Source organism: Penicillium roqueforti, assembly GCF_015533775.1.
Source record: "Penicillium roqueforti strain LCP96 04111 chromosome Unknown scaffold_03, whole genome shotgun sequence".
In the NCBI taxonomy this organism is placed as follows: Eukaryota; Fungi; Ascomycota; class Eurotiomycetes; order Eurotiales; family Aspergillaceae; genus Penicillium; species Penicillium roqueforti.
In genome coordinates, this window is record NW_024067567.1 from 1 (window position 1) to 22763 (window position 22763).

At 48.3% G+C, this 22763-nt stretch overlaps 9 protein-coding genes across 9 annotated transcripts; 4 read left to right on the top strand and 5 right to left on the bottom strand.

The window, feature by feature from the left end:
- Positions 1 to 1927: 1927 nt before the first annotated feature.
- Positions 1928 to 2854, bottom strand: LCP9604111_2422 (uncharacterized protein; the record flags this gene model as incomplete). The annotated part of the gene is made up of 2 exons (XM_039069898.1): positions 1928 to 2790; positions 2848 to 2854. 2 exons carry the CDS (start codon positions 2852 to 2854, stop codon positions 1928 to 1930), a joined length of 870 nt encoding a protein of 289 aa, XP_038931174.1.
- A 1605-nt stretch (positions 2855 to 4459) lies between these two features.
- On the bottom strand, positions 4460 to 5361 carry LCP9604111_2423 (uncharacterized protein; the record flags this gene model as incomplete). The annotated part of the gene is made up of 6 exons (XM_039069899.1): positions 4460 to 4472; positions 4535 to 4681; positions 4806 to 4837; positions 5005 to 5088; positions 5181 to 5253; positions 5312 to 5361. 6 exons carry the CDS (start codon positions 5359 to 5361, stop codon positions 4460 to 4462), a joined length of 399 nt encoding a protein of 132 aa, XP_038931175.1.
- A 2385-nt stretch (positions 5362 to 7746) lies between these two features.
- On the top strand, positions 7747 to 8490 carry LCP9604111_2424 (uncharacterized protein; the record flags this gene model as incomplete). Its single annotated transcript, XM_039069900.1, has 1 exon — positions 7747 to 8490. One exon carries the CDS (start codon positions 7747 to 7749, stop codon positions 8488 to 8490), a length of 744 nt encoding a protein of 247 aa, XP_038931176.1.
- A 794-nt stretch (positions 8491 to 9284) lies between these two features.
- Positions 9285 to 9617, bottom strand: LCP9604111_2425 (uncharacterized protein; the record flags this gene model as incomplete). Its single annotated transcript, XM_039069901.1, has 1 exon — positions 9285 to 9617. One exon carries the CDS (start codon positions 9615 to 9617, stop codon positions 9285 to 9287), a length of 333 nt encoding a protein of 110 aa, XP_038931177.1.
- A 1077-nt stretch (positions 9618 to 10694) lies between these two features.
- On the bottom strand, positions 10695 to 11076 carry LCP9604111_2426 (uncharacterized protein; the record flags this gene model as incomplete). The annotated part of the gene is made up of 2 exons (XM_039069902.1): positions 10695 to 10868; positions 10948 to 11076. 2 exons carry the CDS (start codon positions 11074 to 11076, stop codon positions 10695 to 10697), a joined length of 303 nt encoding a protein of 100 aa, XP_038931178.1.
- Positions 11077 to 14558: 3482 nt separating this feature from the next.
- LCP9604111_2427 (uncharacterized protein) lies at positions 14559 to 15013 on the top strand (the record flags this gene model as incomplete). The annotated part of the gene is made up of 2 exons (XM_039069903.1): positions 14559 to 14891; positions 14948 to 15013. The coding sequence occupies 2 exons, from the start codon at positions 14559 to 14561 to the stop codon at positions 15011 to 15013; spliced, it is 399 nt and encodes a 132-aa protein (XP_038931179.1).
- Positions 15014 to 15429: 416 nt separating this feature from the next.
- On the top strand, positions 15430 to 16324 carry LCP9604111_2428 (pyrroline-5-carboxylate reductase family protein; the record flags this gene model as incomplete). The annotated part of the gene is made up of 2 exons (XM_039069904.1): positions 15430 to 15979; positions 16032 to 16324. 2 exons carry the CDS (start codon positions 15430 to 15432, stop codon positions 16322 to 16324), a joined length of 843 nt encoding a protein of 280 aa, XP_038931180.1.
- Positions 16325 to 16556: 232 nt separating this feature from the next.
- On the top strand, positions 16557 to 17835 carry LCP9604111_2429 (uncharacterized protein; the record flags this gene model as incomplete). Its single annotated transcript, XM_039069905.1, has 3 exons — positions 16557 to 16580; positions 16634 to 16869; positions 16926 to 17835. 3 exons carry the CDS (start codon positions 16557 to 16559, stop codon positions 17833 to 17835), a joined length of 1170 nt encoding a protein of 389 aa, XP_038931181.1.
- A 178-nt stretch (positions 17836 to 18013) lies between these two features.
- On the bottom strand, positions 18014 to 22469 carry LCP9604111_2430 (putative RNA helicase/RNAse III; the record flags this gene model as incomplete). Its single annotated transcript, XM_039069907.1, has 8 exons — positions 18014 to 20492; positions 20545 to 21438; positions 21487 to 21609; positions 21669 to 21816; positions 21877 to 22129; positions 22182 to 22233; positions 22290 to 22318; positions 22368 to 22469. 8 exons carry the CDS (start codon positions 22467 to 22469, stop codon positions 18014 to 18016), a joined length of 4080 nt encoding a protein of 1359 aa, XP_038931182.1.
- Between the last annotated feature and the right edge of the window lie 294 nt (positions 22470 to 22763).

Consider the following 22763-nt stretch of genomic DNA (forward strand, 5'->3'; position numbering starts at 1 on the left):
TGATAGGTGTATGGTTGATAGGTGTATGGTTGATAGGTGTATGGTTGATAGGTGTATGGTTGATAGGTGTATGGTTGATAGGTGTATGGTTGATAGGTGTATGGTTGATAGGTGTATGGTTGATAGGTGTATGGTTGATAGGCATGGGGTTGATTGGTGTGTAGTTGATAGGCGTGTGATTGATTGGCGTGTGGTTGATTGGTGTGTGGCTGATGGGCATGTGGCTGATGGGCCTGGTGGTGGGAGGCTCTCTGGTTCTGGGCTTGGTACTGATAGAATCCCTCCGATTCACCATATGAGCGACATTCTTTCGAAATGCCAAAATGCGATGGATCTTTTCCCAGAGAGCGTCATCTCTCAGGTCGTTGTGCTGAAGAGCCGGGGATAAAATATTCCGTGAAGAAGCGAAAGAACTTGGACGAGGAGAGTGTATAGGCGTCGTCATTCTGGCAAGCTGAAGTCAAGCAAAATCGACCACATCTAGAGAATTGGCAGGACTGCTCTCTTACAGTATGGTGCCTTGACTTAATGACTCTCCTTGATCTAGCTGGCTAGGAGCGAGATAATTTCGGGGAAGTCGGAAGGTGGACCCATCTTGCCGATAAGGAATAGTCGGAATGCTAGCAGATGATCAGCCAAGTGCGATTTTCTAAGTAATTTTCATGCCTCATGGTTTACAGAATTATCTTGATGGCGTTGTACTCAGTAGACTACGGATAGCTGCTTTCTCGGTTCTCTTTCCCACCAATTCAAATCTTTGAGGTGGCTCAAGTCATATTTCGGCCCCCAAACTATTCTATTGGATATTGCGCTGTCCATCCCGTACAGCCAACGATCTCCCGATTCAGGAGTCTGGAAATTACTCGAATCCCATTCTGGGCCAAAGGGAACGCACTCCAGGGAGTGATGGGTTTGATGGGTTCCTTGCCAGATTTGAATGGCGCGACAAGTACAGTGCTTTTTGTTATTACCATCTTTATGCTGGTCGCAAAACATGGAAACTCTTTCACGAGCAGGGGGACTCGGTACCAAATTTACTTCCTTGGGTGGGTGAATGGGGTGACCAAGCTTTCTCTCTTACGGCTAGCGCATGTGGGTAAGATCCAAAGAATATTGAACTTCAGTTGTACCGATTTTGCTGATTGGGTGCATTCTCCAAACCGGCAGCGAAGGGAAGGCCTAAAGGTGAGGTGGGGGAAGGAACCGGGGGGGCGCCTTCGGTCGGGGGGCGAGCGTCTCCATTTACCGGCCCCCAAACGACATCCAACTTGCGCACTGATCGTCAGGCGTGTAACTAGTGAGTATGTCCCCGGGCCTGGGGGAATTTCGATTCCGGCGAGCCGAAGCATCTGCCCAGATATATGTCCTAAAAAACGACTGGCTATAAAGGGAGGCCAGAGGTCGAGATATAATTGGCAGTACCTTTTCGGCGGTCATTACTTACCTAATTCATCCAATCTAACTAACTACTTTCCGGCGGAAAGAGCACGACGGAAAGCGTACAGGTTAGATCGAAATCACTTTCACCACTTACGCACACGGATTTCTTCCAGAACCCTCTTTCGAAACACGCTAAACTCTATTTGACCTAGCTCAAATTCACTGGCCGAAATGTATTGAAAGATTATACCCCACGTGACATCCATCCATTGAAAATGTGATCCCCTGCGGTTTATCGGGCTTACAAATTAGGTGCCTCAGGCAGAGAGGCACTTGCCAAGACGCTCGGGCAAGTGAGGGCTCTCGCTTGCCGGTGTATTATGTAATCTTAGTTCATTTTACCGCCTAGAGATCTAGCAAATAACAACCATGCGATCCTAATAGTATCTCAAAAACACTGCCACCCTGTGGCCTTTTTCATAAATCGTCTCAAATTTCAAACGACCTGAAAACTGCTTATAGCATGATAGAAAATTCCATCTCAGAATTACCACCAACCTACAGGCACTTGAGCTTTCCATCGGCCTTTTCCATCGTAGATGGCTGTTTGAGAGTGTTTGACTCTATTTAAAGTCTCCGTTGTGACTTTCTCAGCCCAAGACAGGGATATGTTCTGATTGTATTGGACCCACAGTCTGGGAAGAAATCTGACGTCTTGCACACAATATTCCATAATGTCATCCGGAAGAGGGCGCACGTCGAACACATCGTAGCTTCCGCCATGTTCAGGGGCAAATAGCTTCAGCCCTTTTTCTTTCGATGCCTTCCAAAGTTGCGATTCATGGGTCGTAAGCAGAGCATCTCGCTCAATGCATTTTGCCAGGCCACTGACATATCTTCTTGGGAACAAGCTGGTTGCTAATTCCATTAGTTGAAGGTCAATGACCCCAGCAAGTTTAACGTTGAAGTGGCTGAATAGTGCATCGGAATCGTTTCGAACGTCGAAGAAGACCTTGGGAATATGTGGTGATTCCAAAATACTGAGTAGAGTCTGGCCTTTTTCAGAAGCCGTTTGTAGGAAGGCCTTTTCCTGGAGGCTACGTATGTCGACTATATAGGTTTCTTTGTGCGGAAGAACATATATTTGTAAGATCGAAATGCTACCGTGCCGTGAGAGATTGATCCCTTCGAGATCAATATATAGAGATGGTGGTTTGGTAGGTAAGTTTTGGAGCCTCGCAACAAGGCTTGCAATCTGGCCTTTTGTATCAACGAACTCTGGGGATTGGTCGACTTGCAGATTGAGCTTTTCGAGAGATTTCACGAGAGAGGAATTCTGCATAGCTTCTTCAAGAGTGCACCTGCCTGAAGGCTCCATACTTCGGTGGGTGGTGGGTGACGTATCCGTTGCTACGAAGGTTCAGCATAAGCCCGGTATACGAACATTGATTTGTAGGTAGCACTCACCTGGCATAAAATGGATACAGCTCGTGAGGTGCTACTGACAATTGAGTTCCAAGCAGACAGTGAGTTAGTCTTATTTTTTGTAGAATGGGTCAGATCACTGGTTTTATGGTCTGACGCCGGGCTGCAAAGCTTCGTTCACCCTATCACCATCGACAACGTGTCATGACATATATTTTGCTGCCCAAAAATTTATGAGAAATATCGAAACTTAGCCATATTGCTCGCGCGGTGTCACATGCAATATCCCTGAAATTCACGAGAAGGGGAAAAGAACGACAAAAGCTGACTGAAGGTATGGTCTTGAACCATTTATATGATCTTGGAATGCAGGCCGGCAAGGTAAAAAAAAGTTTTAGCCGCAGTACTTCCTTTTTATTTTGACCCATTGTTCAAGGCCGGCGGCGGCTTTGAGAGGGGGCACCATGCTCAAGGAACCCCGAGATACATCACGTGAAAAGTCCAACACCCAGCGCATCCCACAGATCTTTCGCACAGATATTTCGCGCAGACATTTCTGATCGGTTTGATCTGTTCGCAGGATGAGCGCTTTTGGCGCAAGTTAACCCAAAATATTCCATACAAATGCGATTGTTTACCTTTTTATTTACCGCTGTACTGGAATACCGCCAAGAATGGGGTGAGGGGTAGAATAACTATTTTAGGTCTAGTGTGGTTTTGGAGGAGGGTTTGGGAAAAGAAAATCTGTGTGTAAGCGGTGAAACTGATTTCGATCCTCCCTGTACCAAAAATTGCCGCCACCAAGTGATGGAGGAATGGAGAGCTCTCCGTCCGACGTTTGAGCTTCCGTATTCCCCAGTTGCAAACAGGTCGCACATTCCGTCCAATATGATAGGTGACTGCAAGCGCTGTTGGCAATAGGGGAGCTCCACCGGACGGGAGCAAGTCAGTCTCGCGTTCGGAGTCTAGACGTTAATCATGCTCGTGCTCTTTCCTCTTCCGCGTTAGTGCAATAAGGTAGGCCGTTGAGCTAACTCGTGCACAGTCAAATCGCCCACTTGAGCCGGGGTGTGGGCGGGGGCTGTTGCGGGCTGCTGTTCTTGCGAACCTGTCGATCACAGTCCCGTACCCGCTAAATTAATCGGGTCGCTTTCTACCTAATGGACTCTTACGTTCGAATGAAATGTTCCTAACGAGTCCGACAGGAAGACTGGTCTACCGACACATTCTTGCATGCATTCGAGATTATGTGGCTCGACCTAGTCTGCGTAGTGCAAGTGTTGCTCTTGTTAAGCGAGTGAAGCATGGTGATTTCTTTGCGGTCGTATTAACGACCGAGGCCAACGAAGCTACCCTGTGCGCTGCCGGTGGCCAGAAACAGACAATTTTTGGGCCACCGGGGTGGCCCGAAAGGCGAAAGTCGAACGCGTATTGCAAAAAAGCAGAAATGACCTACCAATCACATTCATTCAAAACCGAAATCTACCCGCGGTCGCCAATCTCGGGGAACATGGGAAGTGGGTAGTCGTACTAGTGGTGAAAGAGACTTGGTCCAACCTCGTCTTCATCAAGACTTTGCTGCGCAGCCGAATTATCCGGCTGAAGCTCTCCTGGGAAGCGAACTACTTTACGTCGGAGCCGAGCAAGCTAGGGCTCATTCGGATATACTGTCGACATGGTAAGTCATTGGTTGGTAAGTTTGAAGTTTGTCAATTAGAATGCTTCCGACCTCAGAGGCTTCAAAATTATGTTTTGCGCACGCGCTGGACGGGTAGATCCCTGCACATCACCCCCTGACTGCGGGCTGTCCGACTGGTTGTCCTGGTTTTCTGCCTTGTGGGGCAAGGCGTTTGGTGCAATTTCCCCTTGGGGTAGACTTGACTGTGCTTGAGTTAGCGCGATCAGTCGGCGAAGACGAAAAGCAGGCGAACGTATGAAATCGCTACGAGGTTTCTTCCTGTTGGCCATGTCGGATACGCAGAAGTTAGATAGCATCATACAATTGTGTGCGCTTTATTGTTCGGGTTCCTGACTTGATGCAGTGACATTCCAAAGCGTTAGCCCATCTTCGGTGACAGCCACATAATGCCGCACCCTATGGAACAGTCTCATGGTCCATAGGATTTCTTCAGTAATTGATGGAAGTTGACGGGTAGTATCAGGCGTTGGTATCGCTGTACGGGGCGTGGGATCACCTACAGTAGCCATAACGTGCTTCCAGGTAACATGGGCCGCCCACTGACGTGGGCTACCACACCAAAAGTCGTAGGCGGGTGGCCCATCCTGCCAGGAAGTAAATTATCCCCCTAATAGGAGCTTTCCCGACCCTCACGAGTCAGAACTAGTTAATGCCATGAGATCTATTGAGCAAGTACTGAAGCTTCACGGAAGATGCGTGCGATAGGGCTGTATCGGTAGAGTCGTTTGGGGCTATACTGGAGCGAGTGCCTTCGTGGTATTGTTTAGTCACATCAAAATTTGCGCGACCTATCACTAGGGACAATACCTGGTGAAACGAGAGTCTAAGGCGCCGAGAATCTGCAAGTCATCTTCCATCCTCGGTCAGGCAAACTTCGAGTGCGCGATGCATGGATTGCCTCAGAAGCCCCGGCCATCCATTTTGTGACCCTTGAGATCAAAAGACTCCTACCATTTCGGCGTAGGCGGGTTATTGATCCTGGCTGAAAGCTTGATATCTACAATAAGCATCCGATCCTTGCATCAAGGTCCTAAGCCATCGGCTTTGTCTGCCGTGGGTTCCACCCTTTCCTATGTCTGGGAAATGGCGTAACCCGGCCGGGGCACACTTACATAGAAAGCTCACCTCTGTTCTCGCTATGGGATACAGCAGGTCTCCAGCGTACTGTAATCGTTTACAATTTTGACAATTGAAACGGTGATACCCTGTATTACCCCAAAAACCTCTGTTTCTTGGAAATGGGCCCCCAAAATTTATGATCGACAAAGTCGCCAATTGGAGGTGATTCCCTAAGCGCCGTTGGTGATTGCGCTGTGTGATCTCCGTCGTCCTTCTAGGGTAGTCCTAGGCAATTTCGCTCAAACCCTCAAAGAAAATATAGGAATAATTTCAATCACATGGCAGGATGCTGTATCATCCCAGTGGTTACGCTTCTGGGTGATGGGCATTGCAAGCTGGATGTCGGATCGAGCGGCGTCTCCGGTAAATGAAAAGGGCAGTGCGTCGGGCTGAAAGCAAATGCGCAGTAGTCGGTGGGGGCCAGAGTGAAAGAAAGGGGGCGGCGTTGAGTGCAAGATAGAGGGGTAGGAAGAACGAAAAAGTGAGAGAGGGGAGGAAGAACAGCGAAGACAGGTCTTTTATGTCGGCGGCATTGAAGGTAGGTTACGTGACAGTGTATTGGGGCGCTAAACCCAAAAAGGCAAAACTAACCGCATAAAGTAATTCACAGGTCAACGTGACCAAACTGGAAGACGCGCGCGTCGCACGCATCAGCCCTGAAACGAAAGTCAGGGGGAATAAAATCTAGAAGTGAAAAGCGACTTTGAAATGTACTATATAAAGCGCGAAACACGAATAAAACCTTACATAAGCCAATGAATGAGCCCTCTGATGACTAATACCCGCAATACAAGAGATGACATAAGCTTCGGTATCCTCGGCCGTATTCTTTATTTGGACTGAGCAAGTATATCCGCGAATGAAGTCTTCCTTGGCCTTTGTGAACGCCTCTCCGGAGTTGGTGCACTTGCTTGTCAAGCACTTTCGGTTCCATCCAGCGCATGCAAGGACGAATGACAATATCAGTTAGTGAGCAAGACAAGCGGCCGGAACGATACGTCGGTGGTTGAATATTCGAAGACAAATGTACTAGACGATTACAATCAATACAGGCGCAGAGCTAGCCTGGTCTAGGGCAGACAGTTCCTTGTTCTTATCTTATAAAAAAGGGGGTCATCACAATGTGGAAAAGCGAAAGCGAAGAGAGAGAAAAAATCGAAACCGCCAGGCAAGAAACCCCCAAGGCAAGAAGATCAGTGGCAATAGCATAAAGTTCCACCAGTGTCGGAGCCAATAAAAATCCAGTTTGCGAAGCAATAAGAGAGCAGAATCTTGCATATCCCAGCAGATATAGCCCTACAACCCTAAGCCAAGACAGGCCAGTCCGAAAAGGGAAATTTAGAGGGCACTCGCAGGGGTGTGGGGGTGGGGGCAGGAGCACGCAGGAGCAAATCAAAGAAGTGCGTGGCAAGACATTCTATTAAAACTTTCTTTCCACGTCTCGCGCATCACATGTCAGCGTGACCAACAACCCTTTCTCTCACTTCGTTCGTTTCAGGGCACAAATCCAATATTCCATAGTAACCCCATCCCGGTGACATGAAGTGCCCAGTGTGATGAGATGCCCACCAGGTACCTGTGCATCCGAGCACCGTCACTCCCAATCCACATATTGAAGTTGGCGTGAGGAACTCCACCGTGCACGATAGGGTTGTGACAAAATCAACATTCGAGTACTATTACGACACCCGAGGCGATGGAAATCGTATGAGTAGTGTATTCGGTGTGATTGAAGTTTCAGCAATTAACCACACATTTTCTAATCAACGTAGCTTGCAGTCATACTGAGAATGGAGCTGCCGCCTCACCACCGGTGAATCCTAGGGTGAGTGGCCGCACCAGAGCACACTTGTAACACCCTTGCTTCTTTCTATCCAAGTCTTACTCATCAGGCCGCCAGGGCCGCAAAAACTTTTGGTTACTCAGTTTCTCTTGCCGTCTGGGTTGTCCAGCCAAAAGACATTATAAACACATAAATAAACAGCAGTCCGAGACTCCAACACACAAGTTTCCAAAAATGCATCCACAGAGAATTCCAAGACATTTAATAGTAATTGGTATATACCTGACCACACTCCAGAAACCACGATAAGTTGTCCTCAGCCTGCCTCAACAGTGATACGATGTTCGAACTTTCTATAGCAGCTTGTCTGCTTTCCGTTATCGGCGCTTCTACTCAGTCAGTCATCTACAGTGGACAGGGATTCGCTACTGAATACTATGATGTCAAGGATCCCCATGTCTGTGGCTGGTCATACGATTCCATGAACCAAGGCAACGTTGCGTGCAATCCAACGATTGGACTCTCCCTCGAGAAGATAAGCTCTAATTATCTGGTTGCAATGAACAACACCCTACTTCATACAGACTTGTCTCTATACTGTGGCAAGAAGGTCGTTGTCTCTGTCAACGGGAAACCGTCCTCCCTGCCTCTTTTTATCGGAGACGGTTGTGGGCGCTGCAGTTCGGGCCCTTCAACTAGCAGAACGTGGAATCCAAGCGCCGCACCGGGTATTGACCTCAGCCACGAAGTGCTTCAAGAGCTGTCCAGAGACGCTTGTCACGCTGGCCACGTAGAGATTTCATGGGAGGTTTTTGATGAGCAGGTTTATGAGTTTGATGCCCTTACGTCAAGCACTGCTGAGGTCACCATTGCTCAGCCTTCGCCTGCGTCCGAGGCTCAGACTTGGATGGCAACAGGCTCATTTGCTAGCTATACTCGCGGCCCATGCATGACCTGTGTGGACAACGCCTGGAAATGCGATGGTAATGTGCTTGAGCAGTGCATCGGCAATACCTGGACCCCACGTGTTACATGTGCGGTGGGTACCAGTTGTCAAGGCGGTTCAAACCCGTACTGCGCCTAAACTTGTAAATCTTCACAGACCCGCGTTTATACTAGGAATATATCTGATTATACCGCGAGTCACGATTTTGGGATAATCGGTAAATTGGAACGCGGCTTTAGGCTATAAGCCCATTGAATTTGAGCCCTCAGCCGAGCCGCCAACGCACGCCAAAGACTAGAAATTCGACATGATTGGTCTTGAGGGCAACGACACGAACGACAAGAACCCTTTCAGCCGCTGCCCCTAATAATTCTATTAATTCTCCCGTACACAGGCTTGTCAATCTCACAAGCGACTCAAGGCGCTCATTTCAGCAACATCAAGGTTGCTGACACTGGTAGGCGTATATCGGCATGACGATAAGAATGAGTTCATTGGCACTGTGTATCTTGCTATCTTGCTCTAGATATAGGATTCTTTCAGGTCAGCGGCACAGACGTTTATCAAGTACTGATCTTCCGCTTGGCTATGTCCTTGCTGGACATTTGTTTCTGTAATCGCCACCTCCCCAGGTGCACCAATCCTCCCGGTGACATCGTGTAAAGTATTAAGTGCCTCTCCCCTGGATCCTGAGGTAGTATATGACTGAGGTGAGCTGCAACACTTTGGGTGTAGCATTGAAATGCAATATTCGAAGTATTTTCTTTGGTCGGAATCTCCGAGACCTTTGAACTGTTCGTACGACAGAGTCGTAAATTCCGTGGTATTTGGACCAGTGCTATCAGATTTCTGACTCTGCTTTGAGCCTGGAACTGTTGCTTGTCAGTCTAAGTACCATCCAATCATAGGGACATATCCATCAATAGCAGATCTCACGCACTTGATTCAATTTCATTGGTCTCAGAATTTTCTTCTGCCAGCTGATCTTGCGTTGAGGCTGGGTATCGAACGGGGCAGGTGCAATCGAGTTTTTCGCAACTGGGATACTTCAGGAATGTTGAAACCGGAGTAGACTTGGTAAGCGTAACGCTATGTGGCGCATTCTGAACAGGGGCCTTTTCTGCATTTATTCCGCTCCAGAACTCAGGTGAGTCCATGCGGATTGTGTCTGTATCAGAATCATCGTCAATCGAGATGGGATCATAATTATTATTATCGCTGAGGAACGCGGGATCGACGGGGCTCCGTTGCCGATAATCAGACATGATGATCGACACAAAAGCTTCAATGAAATCAGGACTTTTGAGTGTGTTGGAGAAGTTGTTATAGGAGGGTGATAAAATCAAAACCTTTCGTTAACTCAATTTTTGACGAGGGTCTGGGATTGAATGAAAATAATGAAGATATAAGTTGCGCAGTGGTCAAGCCGTTTTTTATTTTCATCTGTTATCGCTTGGTGATGGTCATAACGGCATGGGATTCTACGTTCCCAGGAAGCCGCTCTTACCTTGCTGTCTTCCTGGGAGCTGTAATTAATAGGATTTCATTTCTTCTCGTTTCGTGGCGCTACATTGTATATCTACATTTCCACATCATTTTGAGTCCCATCAGTTCAAGTGGAACAATATAGCACACAAAGGCTAAGTCAGCTGGCTGGCACCACTCCCCGTTAGCCTAGCGAGTCGTGTATCAAGAGTGCATAGATCCTGCGGCGTGTAAGTTGCTTTCGCATTTCATTCATCACTTCTAGTGTTGCTCTGAGGTGGATGATTATTTTAGAGTCAAAACGTCTCAATATCATGTTTATTAGATTGACACAATGACCGAATTTATTTGGACACCGAATTTGGCCTAGAACACAAGCCGTGGAAAAGCGTTTAATATCCATGTAATGACGAAGCAATAGCCGTCTTATATAGATGCTCAGTCTGTGAGTATTTCGTAAACGCAATTTTCGAGTTACCCATACGGTTTTTCACGTGCAATCACTTTGAATCTCCTATGCTGCTAATTTACTTGTTTAAAGTGAATTCATTCTCTCAGAGACTCTTTGAGATGCTATACGCAATTTGTAGTAATCAACAGAACTATAGTCGTATGTTACCGTAAGTATAGGAAAGGGCATCTACTGCGTAGGGCAGATTTTCTGTTGATGATTACTCATCAGACGACAAGCAGTCGATACTGTAGGTATGTATCTAGTCGGGCACGACGCTGATAGGGTGAGCCTCAGTGTTGAACACAAAGGTATTCTTGTTACCCTCCTGGACCTGCCATGCGGCATCTATTTTCACTGATTGGCAATGATTCAACGAACAGGGCTAGATACAGTACACCTACTCTCAGAATGAGCGAGATACTAGAACTTCAAGACCTTGGCGAAAATGAAGCTCTCCTTTGTTGTCGTACTTTGAGCCACCATTGGCCTGGTTGACGTTCGACACAGCAGCGAAACCGGAGTCAGTGCGGCAGGTAGCGTTGATTGCGACGAATGCATTCCAGACACTGTCGCGATACTAAAAATGTGTTAGCTAATTCCATCAGAATAAGCGTAATAGTGGTATGATGAAGACATGCAATTTCCTTCCCGGTAACGCGGTGGGCATAGTAGAAGCTCTCGATAACTTCAGGACGCTGGACGTAGGCACCGCTGTTGATGTAGAAGCCAGCCTTCTCGTAGAATTTCTTCTGGTCAGACGGGACCTTCTTCCGGTTAGTTGCCATGCTTGCGACTCCAATGTTGGGACTGCTCTCATCCACCCCGCATATGTAACCATAATTGCCTGAACATGGTCTGGAGTTGGTAAAAGTCCACCATAAGTCAAGGCATACGTCTCTATAATTTCTGAGTGCCGGGCAAAGAGATTCGTGCACTTCATGACCAGGCTTGAAAGAGTAGAGCTTTGACGATTCTAATCGGGATATTAAATTCCGCATTATGTTTTCCACTGCGTGTAATTCGATCGTATCATTCTGTCGAGAGCTCACTGGTGAGTCGAACATTATTGAGAGATTCAAGGAGTAGTTAAACGCCGCAAAGCGCGGATTTAGCGACTTGAACGGTAACTTGGTTGGCGCTCAACGGTTGAAAATTTTCCATCTGAAATAGCGATCAGTGACAGAAAGATGAACTTATTCGTTGTGCACTCACTTTTACTCAATTGAATAAATTATGCAGTACATTAGAGCAGTCTCTGAACGGCATATGGGGGAACATTTGTTTAGATTTATATCTTCAATAAAAGAATAGGCAGCAATAACATCATGCTCTGGTCAGACTTAAGTTCCCGGGAACCTAGAAGAATGTTTGCTTGGAGATTGATTATTCTATTAGCTCGAAACATGATGCCCTGAGGTGTTCTCGTGAACACCTCGGAGCTCCTAGGAATAATTGTTTGGGCATAAACGGCTAGCAGATCTAACATTCCCATTCTTATCCACTCTATATGGCGAAAATGGCATGATGTTGTGGCCCTAGAAGATCTTTGGCTACGGTTACGGTAGAAGGGTATGAAAACTTCACAGGAGGACCCTAAAAGTGACCAGTAAAGATGCACAAAAGCTCGTAGTCCATCTGAGAAATACACACCGTCATCCTCGCTTTCGTAGCCAAACTGGTCAATGAATTAGAGAAAACGGAGAACGCTCCTAGGAGCGTCTAATGTAAGATAAGGCTAATTGTAAATTAAACAGCGTCCACTATGTACATATCGCCTGTAACGGGAAAGATCGTCAATTCAGTGGCAAAATCGTGACGCCAACGCTTTCTTGTTAGGAAAGAATTCATACAGGGGTCGAGCTAGTGTGTCGCGTTTTATTGAGCTTGCTTACTCAGGTCACTCCTCTCCGGGGGGGCTTAGTAAGCAAATCGGGGAGTGCTCCGGTCCGGCTCAGTGAGTGAATCAGGATGCTCAGGTCAGGCTCAGTGAGTGAATCAGGCTGATTACATAATGATCACTGACCAGCTCAGGCTGATCCGGGGCGTGCTCAGTTGTACTCAGTGATCAAAAAGCGGCAAGGACTGAGCACTAAAACGGAAACAGAAGGCCAAGAAGTGGCAGAGGAAATCAAGTACGTAGGTCACTCCGCCATATTTTCCCTGCCGGGTGGGGCTTTCCTATTTTAGCAGCTTTCAATATAAGAGCTCCTAGTCAAACTTATTGGCCAGAACCACTACAATCAATGTTATTTGGGCGTCTCTGCACAGGGTATCTCGTCAACCAGACTGATCTCGGCGCATATAATGTTTTAGTTGATATTGAATAGAAATCCTAGGCAAAATAAGGTAGCCGCTGGAGAAAGGCATAATCGAGGACTACAGACAGGATCACGCCTTCAATCATGGTCTTTTATTTGCCAGATTGACTCAAAATTTGTGTATACATACATCTCACCTAGTTATCATATGGGCCCTTACATATTTCTAGGTGGGTACACCGTCGTCGCACGGTTCAATGACGACATTCTCCATAATCTCTCCTTACTCGTAAATTTCTGAAATAGGGCCGATGCCCTAGCCCTGCCCAGAGACAGATATTTAATACCACTCAGGGGAATTCGGATTTAACCTCCAAACCACCTTGAGGCAATAGGAATTCACCACACCTTTTTTGCATCATTTCTGGCCCATTATCACTCATTTCAAGACGAATATGGAGGAAGCCATTCATTCCTCTCCCCACCACGTCTGTGAATGACAAATAGCGATCGTTGTCACTTGAAAAGAAAAACCCATTCGCTTTTACGCAGAACCTCACTCGCCGCCGCTTCAGGAACAATATCTCCAGGCACGAGTGGCTAATACAAACACAGGGTAGTTCCCGCCGCCACCAATCGTCCCCACTGGGGGGAATACTCCGACTGGTCCAGGTAACTATTCAGGTCCTCCCCTCGCAAACCACAACATATACAGTCTCTATGATGATTGACCTCTTCCCTTTCTGCAAAGAATGTGTTGAATCCGTGTCTATCTACATTGTTTCATATTGGTCTCTGAGTTACTGAAATTGTTATTTTTAATTTGCAATACCATTGCATGATCTATGGCTAATTGTTCTGTTTTGAACAGGTGCGGTTTATGTGACAGATGGGATAAGCTGGAATATATAAGCAGAGTTATAAGGCTATTGCGCAGATCCGCGATCGTTCTTAGGCTTTAGCTCCTCCTGACAGCGGTGCAAGTGACTTTTAAGGCGATCATCGAATCAGACCGGAAACACATCACTCTGACACAGGCCAAGCTTACAAGGACTGGCGTTACATCTCTACCACAGCCCGGCCGTGAACGATCGAAAACAAGATGTTGATATGCCCTGACTCGGGCTTTGTCTACTCCTGTAGCCTGTCGAGGAACCGTTGCAGACGATCCCACCAGCGATGGCCTCCCAAGGGATAAAATCTATCCCCACCAACGAGCTGCGTCACCTTGGATTGTACCGTCGTAGCTGTCGACCTGTCTGATGTCGTTGACGAACCCAAGCTGCAACGCAGTTGGGTTTAGCATGAATAAGGACGTGAAGCGAGCAATCGTCAAAGACATCCGAACGGTCGATAACTATGGTGGGACAACTTAGAGCGATGCAGACGAAGCAATTTGGGTCGGTCGGTAAGGTGACTTGAGGCGACCTCCTATCCGTAGGTAGCTTAGCATGAATACATCATTTGATCTTCCCCAAGCTTTCAGTGCGTACAACGATGTCTTGGCAGGCGCACAGAGCAATATCATATGACATCATCCTCCGTCTCACAACACAAGTACGTTTGTACAACTTCAACTCGTCATCTTCCAAGGTCGCTCATCCTGTCTTCGTCATTAAGACATAGTCAGAAAATATATCCCTGTCTAACTTTTTGATCTGCAAGGACGATCTATCTTATACCAATAGCATGTATTCTTATTTTTGGTGGCATTTTTGTCTCCTGTCCTGTGCAAGTTAACTGCAGACTCCCAGAGAAGATCGTCCTTCGGATGACGCGCCGGCTGAGCGCCTCTTTGTCAACGTCTCCTGTATGCTATCTTTGAAGGCGACATGGCGCTTGGCGTACGTTTTGCTTGACATCAAGTCACCCCAAGGCCATCTCTGCAGCTGATTTAAAGACGTCGATTTCCACCTAACTGCAAATACAACCAACCTACCACACTTGTATACATTATACATTCCATATCAAACATTTAAACTACATACAACATCCATCAGTCCATCACCATGTTTCATCGACGTCGCCCGGCTACCACAACCACCCGCACCACAAAGCCTACGCTGATGACCAGACTTAAGGGGCGAAACGCGAACTCGCGCTCCGTCAAAACCATAACGACAACGAAGCAGAACCCCATGCAAGGCCATCATCACACTGGCCATACTGGCCGGACTGGTCCTACTGGTCGTACTGGTCCTACTGGGAGTCGTTTTGGTCATCGAAACGCCTATGGAAAATCTACCCATACTCGCCATCAGCGCAAACCCTCACTTGGCGACAAGGTCTCCGGCGCTATGTTGAAGCTGAAGGGAAGCTTGACGCATCGCCCCGCAGTCAAGGTAAGGACCAAACGACTCGTATTCGACTTGGACTCGGGCTAACATCTTAAAACTAGGCTGCTGGAACCCGCCGCATGCATGGCACTGATGGACGTGGAAGCCACGCACGACGTGTCTACTGATTGATACCCTGTATACATACTATCACGAGTTACGAATGACGGTTTCAGCTTTTGGATTTTGCTTTGTCTTCTCTTTTTTTGAGATACTATGATTTGTAACCGAGCCATAACAGCTAGTTAAAGCATTCAATTCCATTTAGTGTCTCTAAGCCAACCCCGTTATTAATTTCCAATCTACAAGTAAATTTTGCATTATTTCCCTTTTCATTGAGGGTGATAAAGAGTATTCAAGAAACCTAATGAGTAATAAAAACAGAAACCAAAAGATAGACAGCTTCTCCAACCGCTTGGAACACCGGGCCGGTGCGATAACGCGGGTCCAGGTGCCCCACCAAATTTTTACATAAGTGCGGGACTCCCCGACTACGCACTTGGACAGTACGACACCTGGGCACCCTTTCAGCTGTATCTATACAATGCCTTCCATTCAAGAGAGCAAACTGGCCTTCATTGGCGGTGGCAACATGGCCTCCGCCATCATTGGCGGCCTGCTGAGCAAGGGGGTCAACAAGCAGAATATCTGCGTCTCGGAGCCGTGGGATGTCAACCGCGAGAAGATGGCCGCACTCGGAGTGCGCACCACCACTTCTAACGTTGAGGCTGGAGGCGATGCCGATTTGGTCATCATTGCGGTCAAGCCACAAGTTGCCAAGAGTGTGTGCGAGGAGCTCGGTGGTGCCTGGTCGCCGCGTGCGACTTTGCCCGTTGTCGTCAGCATTGCTGCGGGTATTACCCTTGATAGCTTGAAGGGGTGGTTGACAACGAGCGATAGCCGTACCGCCCACACTGTTCGCGTGATGCCCAACACCCCTGCCCTAGTTGGTGAGGGTGCTTCGGGTGCTTTTGCCGGCGCCGACATTACCCCAGATGAGAAGGATCTTGTCAATGCTATGCTCGGAAGTGTTAGCAAGGCTACCGAGTGGGTGGACCGCGAAGAACTCCTCGATGTTGTCACTGGATTGTCCGGTAAGTCTCCTACGTAAAAGGCCATCAACAAGTATCGATCTGACCCAATCAGGATCTGGACCCGCCTACTTCTTTGCCATGGTCGAGCACTTGATCGCAAGTGCAACTGCTCTAGGCCTCCCTGAGGAACAAGCCACTCGGTTGGCTACACAGACATGTCTTGGTGCTGGCAAGATGCTGGTTGAGAGCGCTGACAGCCCTTCTCAGCTGCGTAAGAACGTTACTAGCCCCAACGGCACCACATATGCTGCTCTCCAGACATTTGAGTCTCTCAACTTTAAAGAGATCGTCGACAAGTCTGTCCAAGCTGCCACTGCTCGGTCTGCTGAGCTCGGAAAGTCATAGAAAGGGCAACTCAACAAAAATGAATAGCTGGAATCTATGTAATGATATCCGAAATACTCATGCACAATGTAACAAATAAACAAAATCCAATGACCCCCTATTTAGGTGGACTTCCTAGTAGACTCCCCAAAGTTGGAGCCGACCTGAGGTGGCCCGTGCGTATCGCCTTCCTAAATTTGGAACTGTCGAGCTTCTCCTTCCCAGTTCACAGGCATACTATGTATGTAGAATAATGGTTTCTTTTTGGCCCTGGAAGGTGAGATATATGGTACTTGATTATCTTGCTTTACTATCGCTGATATTACTCAGGGCGATACGAATTCTGCAGCTTCTTTTGAGAAGACACTGTCGACGCTGTCGACCAAGATCGCCCAAGCCACCACGCGACTCGACCAGCAACGTCAGTCTTCCCGGCGAATCAAGGCTCTGTGGACGCTCTACTCGACATTTGCCTATCTGTTTTACTCTATAATTCTCGCCCTCGTACTGGGATGGGAGAGCTGGGGAATCAAGGAATATGCAGCCATCATAGGCGGGCCGGTCCTGTTCGTCTTTCCTTATTCTGCACGTTCCCATATCGCTGACATTCTTGTCTCTTCAGGATATATGGTGTGCGCACTCTCAGCTCCAGAATCTTCGACTACCGAATCTCCCGCATGCAACGTCGTCTTGATGACTTCCAAAACCAGCGCGAGGAGACCATCGAAAAGCTCAAGGTCGCAACCAAGTACAACTCCACCCAGCAACTGCTAGAGAAGTACGGTGGTGAGTCTCCCAGGTCCTCCCCGAGCCCAAAGAGACAAACCGAGAAGGGGCAGTTCGCACAGCAGCTACAGAATGTGCCTCGCACTGGTCTCCCGCCGCCACCCACTGCCAACATTCGCCGTCCTCCCTCGGCATCGCAGAACAGCCCGCCATCCCCCAATTATCCCTCTCCCCCTCTCGAGCTACCTCGGGCCCCGCAAACACCGCAGCAGTCGTCTTCCCCACCTTCTTTCTCTCCCCAACCACCCACCAATCAACCCAGCTTTGCACCGAACGCATTCCCTCAGAACAGCGAATACACTGAACAACCAAATTGGTATGACCGTGTCTTGGATGTGCTGCTGGGAGAGGATGAAACCCAACCCCGCAACCGGATGGCGATGATCTGCAGCGCGTGTCGGCTCGTCAACGGCCAGGCTCCCCCTGGGATCAAAACACCGGAAGAGCTGGGCCGCTGGCGGTGTTGCAGCTGTGGAGCTTGGAATGGCGTGGAAAGCGAGACAACAAAGATCCTTAGCAGTTTGCGTCAGGATACTGGGTCAGCTGAGGGGACATGGGAGCCTGTGTCGAAGGCTGACGTGGATACCCATTCCTCCGAGAGTACGGAAGAGGGTGTGATGGTGACTTCAAGTGAGGAGGAACAAGTGGACTCCATTGGATCTGACGCGGAGGACCAGACAGAAGAGGAACCTAAGCCCGCCCCTGTGCGGCGGTCTAAGCGCGGTGCGAAGGGAGACAAGGCATAGGAGTCGACCATATTTTACTACTTTATTTATTTGGGCATGTCAATTAGCTACATAGCTTACGATTTCACCGAAGGCTGTCAAAATTCAAGACTTCTCAAATGGTATCTATCCAAGCAAAATCGAAAATATCCAAAATTCATTCAAGAGCACGTCAATTTCCCAAGTCGTCGTTTCGACATCATGTAGAAGCCAATGGGTGCAATTTCAAGTACTCAATAGCAATGTTGGCAACCTTGACCTCAGCCTCTTCGGCAGAAGCGCAACCCTCCACCAGCGCGATCTCGGTGTCGTTGACCACTGCTGTGCACCGATACGTACCCACGCCTCCAGATTCGACCCTCTTCCTCTTGAAGACCAAGGTTCCTGCTCCCTTCACCATGTTCTGCGCGGTGTTCCGCGGATGAACAACATCAACCCCGTCAGCGATAACACGCTGGATGTACCACACCAGACCGATACGTTCAACGAACGCGTAACACACATCCAAATTGCCCCCGCAGTCGATGAAAATCGCCCCAAGAACACTCTCGACGATATCCGATAAGAATTTATCCGCACGCAGGCGGGCGAACAATTCCCACGGGTATTGGCTTTCGTTCCTCAGGGCATCTAAGATCTCAGCACGGAGACCCTGGTGCCGCTCGAGACAAGCTTCCCGGGCAGATGTGATGTTAGGCCCATGGGAGCGGAGGAAGCGCCAGAGGTGGATCTGGTTATAGTGTGGCACAAGGTTGACTTCGCCGTTGGCAAATTGTGTGATGTGGGAAGGTTCGTCTGGTGCGCTTAGCTCCATGCAGAAGAAGGCGAGGAGGTTGGCATTCACGACCGAATGTTTGAGCAATGTCATTGGTCCCTGGTCCATTTCCACGGGGTGGGCTGCTATCACTGCCATGACCACCATGTCCAGGACGGCATCTCCGAGGAACTCGAGACGTTGGTAAGATTGTGTTGATGTATCGTACTCGCAGGATGCGTGGGTGAGTGCCTCTGTCAGTATGGTAGGATCACTAAAAGTGTACCCGATCAGACCGGCCAATCGGTGATGGTTGATTAAGTTACTCACTCCTTTCCCGGGTGGGGGGAGGAGGGACGAAATCTCATTCGTGAAGAGATCGATCTCTGGCAAGAAGCGATGGAGACAGGCCTGCGCTTTCCGAATTCCACCGTCTACATATGCTGCGCCAATGAGGGATTCCACAACATCTGCCAGGACCTTGCTTGACATGGTCCTCTTAGCAGTCGAGGGGTCCAACTTGTTCCTGATCAATGGTGCAGCCCATTTCCGGGGGGTAAACCGACTTGTTAGAACAAAGCAGTCAATGCCAGTATCGAGAGCTGCACGAGCAAGCCGAGAGTTTTGGATGAGTTTGTCACGGCTCTCCGAGAGGTACCCCTCGTGCCACTTGGGGTTCCGGAAAAATAGTTGGCAACTAACGGTGAATTTAAGAACAGAGTCACCAAAGAACTCATATCTCTGATAGTTGGTACTAGCCTGCGCAATGGGGGCGCTGATAGCTGTAATCACATGGTCTATGTTTTGGATGCCAACTCCTTTCAAAATGGTATCATTCAATCGGTGTGCGACCAAGGATGCCTCCAGCCGGTCCAAAATGGCAGAGATGAACAGTCCAAACACAGCCTGTTTCGCGGGGAGCTTGTCGATGACGCAAACAGCTGCAGGTAGAACGTGGGACTTCTTTGGTGCATCTACCTCTCCATCTCCAGTGATATTGATGGTTCGTACCTGGAGGAGATTTCGTCGGCGTGGAAGTGATGAACATTCCACTTCAATAGGCGAGGTCTTTGTCACCTCGGCCGGAACGACCCACCTGTTGAATATCCGTGGCTCACTGAATTTGGACTGGTCACGGACGATACCCGTAGGCGGCGTAGTTGGATTCCTCGAGTAAACTTCCAGTGCAGGCTCCTTTCCTTCGTGCACCGCAAGCCATTGTCCCAAGTATTCATGTGGAATATCGGGAATGAAGAGAGCCACGAAGTCGCGTTCTTCGCCCCGCTGGCGCGAGCTGGGGGCTTGTAGATAGAGGGCCGTGGTCTTTCTCATATATTCGAGTGTCTCCACTGTCGCCTCGAAAGTCGACACTTGCGGATCAAAGTAGAGTTCCAAGGAAGTCTCGGGGTTCCAGTAGAGGGGAATGGGGTGTGGCATGGGGGTCAATCTTGGCAAAATCAAACATACGGCCAGATCGTTATCGGGAGAACCATTGCTGCATATGTTCAAGCGTGTCTGACACAGCTGACCCGAAGCCCAACCTTGTGCAAGTTCTACATAAGGGTCATACTGCTCAGCAGCTTGTACAATAGATGGGAGCGTCATCTGTTCCGAGAACCGCAACTCTGGTTTTCTTGTTAGTGGTAAGAGATTGTCATTGAGCAACCCATACGAATACAAGGCTTTGTAAGCTTGAAATGCAGTCTCCTTTCTGGCTGCTCGCTCTGTGCGCCACCAGGCTTTCCCCGTTGTCCGGCGAACCGTCGGATGCACCGAATTTGGTAGCGTGACCGTTCCTAAAAGCAAACCTACACTATTCTCTTGGAAGGAAAACATTGGTCGATTGTCGGAATACTCATCAACTGGTAAAACAGCGCAAAAGTGATGCAAATGCTGCAATGCATCATCTGCTGTCAACAGAGCACTGGCCAAATGATGTCAGCCAATATCAAGGGGAAGCACTGGATCGCTCTCACCTCGTTTTTTCCACCCAAAGTGTCTCATTCACGTGCTCCTCGGTATCTTCGATGGCATAAGCTTCACGACGCTGTCGCTCATCATCCTGGTACGCTTTAATCATGGCTTGCTCTAGTTCCTGCCATTTTTGGAGACTCAACAGCTCGTCCTCATTTGAGATCATGACAGCATATGTAGATTCTCTATGACGAGCACGCCCACGACGCTGGACAAAGGACTTGAGGTTTGCAGGCTTGTCATAACAAATGACCAGACTGCATGCGCTTACGTCAATCCCTTCTTCGAGAACATCAGTGGCGACAATGAGGTTTTTTCGGCCAGCTTTGAATTCATCGAGAGTATTTCGTTGCATGTCCCGATGAAGTAAGTCACCGAGACAGCCCTTGCGATTTTTATCACTCGCCCAACCAACGTAAGCGGCACACTGGAAGCGATCTCTGGTTTTGGGATGAAGGGATAAAATGCGCGCTAACACACTAACAGTCGCTCTCTGCTTGACGAATAGTAGCCCGGAAAAGCCAGGCCTATCCATTTTTTCGAGATAGTTGAGAAGCATTTCAAGCTTGATGGATACGTGATTATTCTCCTCGGCTGCAACTGGCGTAGGCATCGTAAGCAGCAGTTCCAAAAGATAAATTCTCTCTCTTTGGTCCAAATGTGACATTTCACTAGCATCTTGGATTGAAAGTTGAAGTTGATCAATTGAAGCACTGATGAAAAAGTCGGCAGCCCAACCCCCCAGCTCCTCATAAATGTGACGGCTGCGTGCCTCGAAGATCCTCAGTTGCTCGCTACAGAAGGTTTTACCTGTATTTAGGGCCTTCGCCAGCTCCACAATCTGATCCTTTAACCGTAATGATTCGATCCAAGGGTCATCATCTATGTTATAGGCCCTGCAACATTCTATGAGAGATGGAAGTAGTCGACTTCCAAGGCCATACTGTGCTTCATCAAAGTGTATGTAATTGAGACGCTCGAGATGAGGGCGATGGGTGTTTTCCAACAGCTCGGTGCGATGGACACGTGGAGTCTTGCATACTGCGTTCAAGTTGGATTCGATCGTTCTAGGGGGAACATGGTCAGTTGCTGAAAATGATTATCATCATGTAGTAGATGGACCGACTCAAGCTCATTTTGGGTCGAACGGACCACTGGGCTAGCAGTGAGTCCCAAGATCCGAGGCACAGCATTTGGGCCTGACCTCAGTAGAGTAGGATGGTAGTGATTTTGCATAATCTTGTTCGCCGGATGACGTCTCGTGCAATGATGAGCTAAATTAGATGTTAGATTGGTTTAATTCTGGAATACCTTGAGATGTGCCACGTATGTACCCTCATCAAAGATAAGTAGAGCAAGCCGGGGCATGCGGACAAAACCATGGCCCAAAGCATCAGCAAGGACAGCATATGTGGAGACAACCACACGGACATCCTTGAGCACCTTATCCCAGATACCTTGATCAGTCCATCGATCAACATTATCTAGGCCCGTTAAAACTTTAGTTTTCACAGAGAGGATGTGGCTAGTGATAACTTGATGTTGTTGAAGGCTCAATGCCACTGTCGGGGCAAGAAACCAAATAAGCTGTGACATATGTGAGCCAAGAATAGATATACAAATTGACGAGTTTATTCACTTTGTTCGGAGAACTGGCGTTTTCAAGCTCATCTATAATCCGAAGAATGGCACTAAAGCAACTGTCAGGGAAATGTGCCGATAAAGGAAGCGTCACCTCCAAACATACATATGAGTCTTTCCACTCCCTGTATCCATCTATCAATCGTCAGCATTTTCTAAGCCCTCACCGAAGAAAAAAACATACCGCAACAATGATATTTTCCTTGCGGCTGGCCTCTAACATTTCGAGTTGGTACCCACGAGACCGGTAGGCAGCACCATCACTACCCAGACCCGTGGAATCCATGACAAGTACGGAGTCTCGAAAAGACTTTAAAAAATGGAACGCTCAGTGTATTGCAGAAAATAAAAAAAGCAGAAAAGAAATAAAAAGTGTGAGGAGAGGAATGAAGTGATGCGCAGGAAGCTGTTTGTTGGTGGGGGGCTACGGCATCCCGCAGCGGCCATCGCGCAGCTTTGGTCCAATGACCGTCGAGGCCTGCCCGATTCCCTTTTGGGCGTTGTATACTTCGTCAACAAAGCACACTTCAAACATCTGATTAGTTCTTTCTCTCTGTGACTCTCTATACTTCTCAAATCC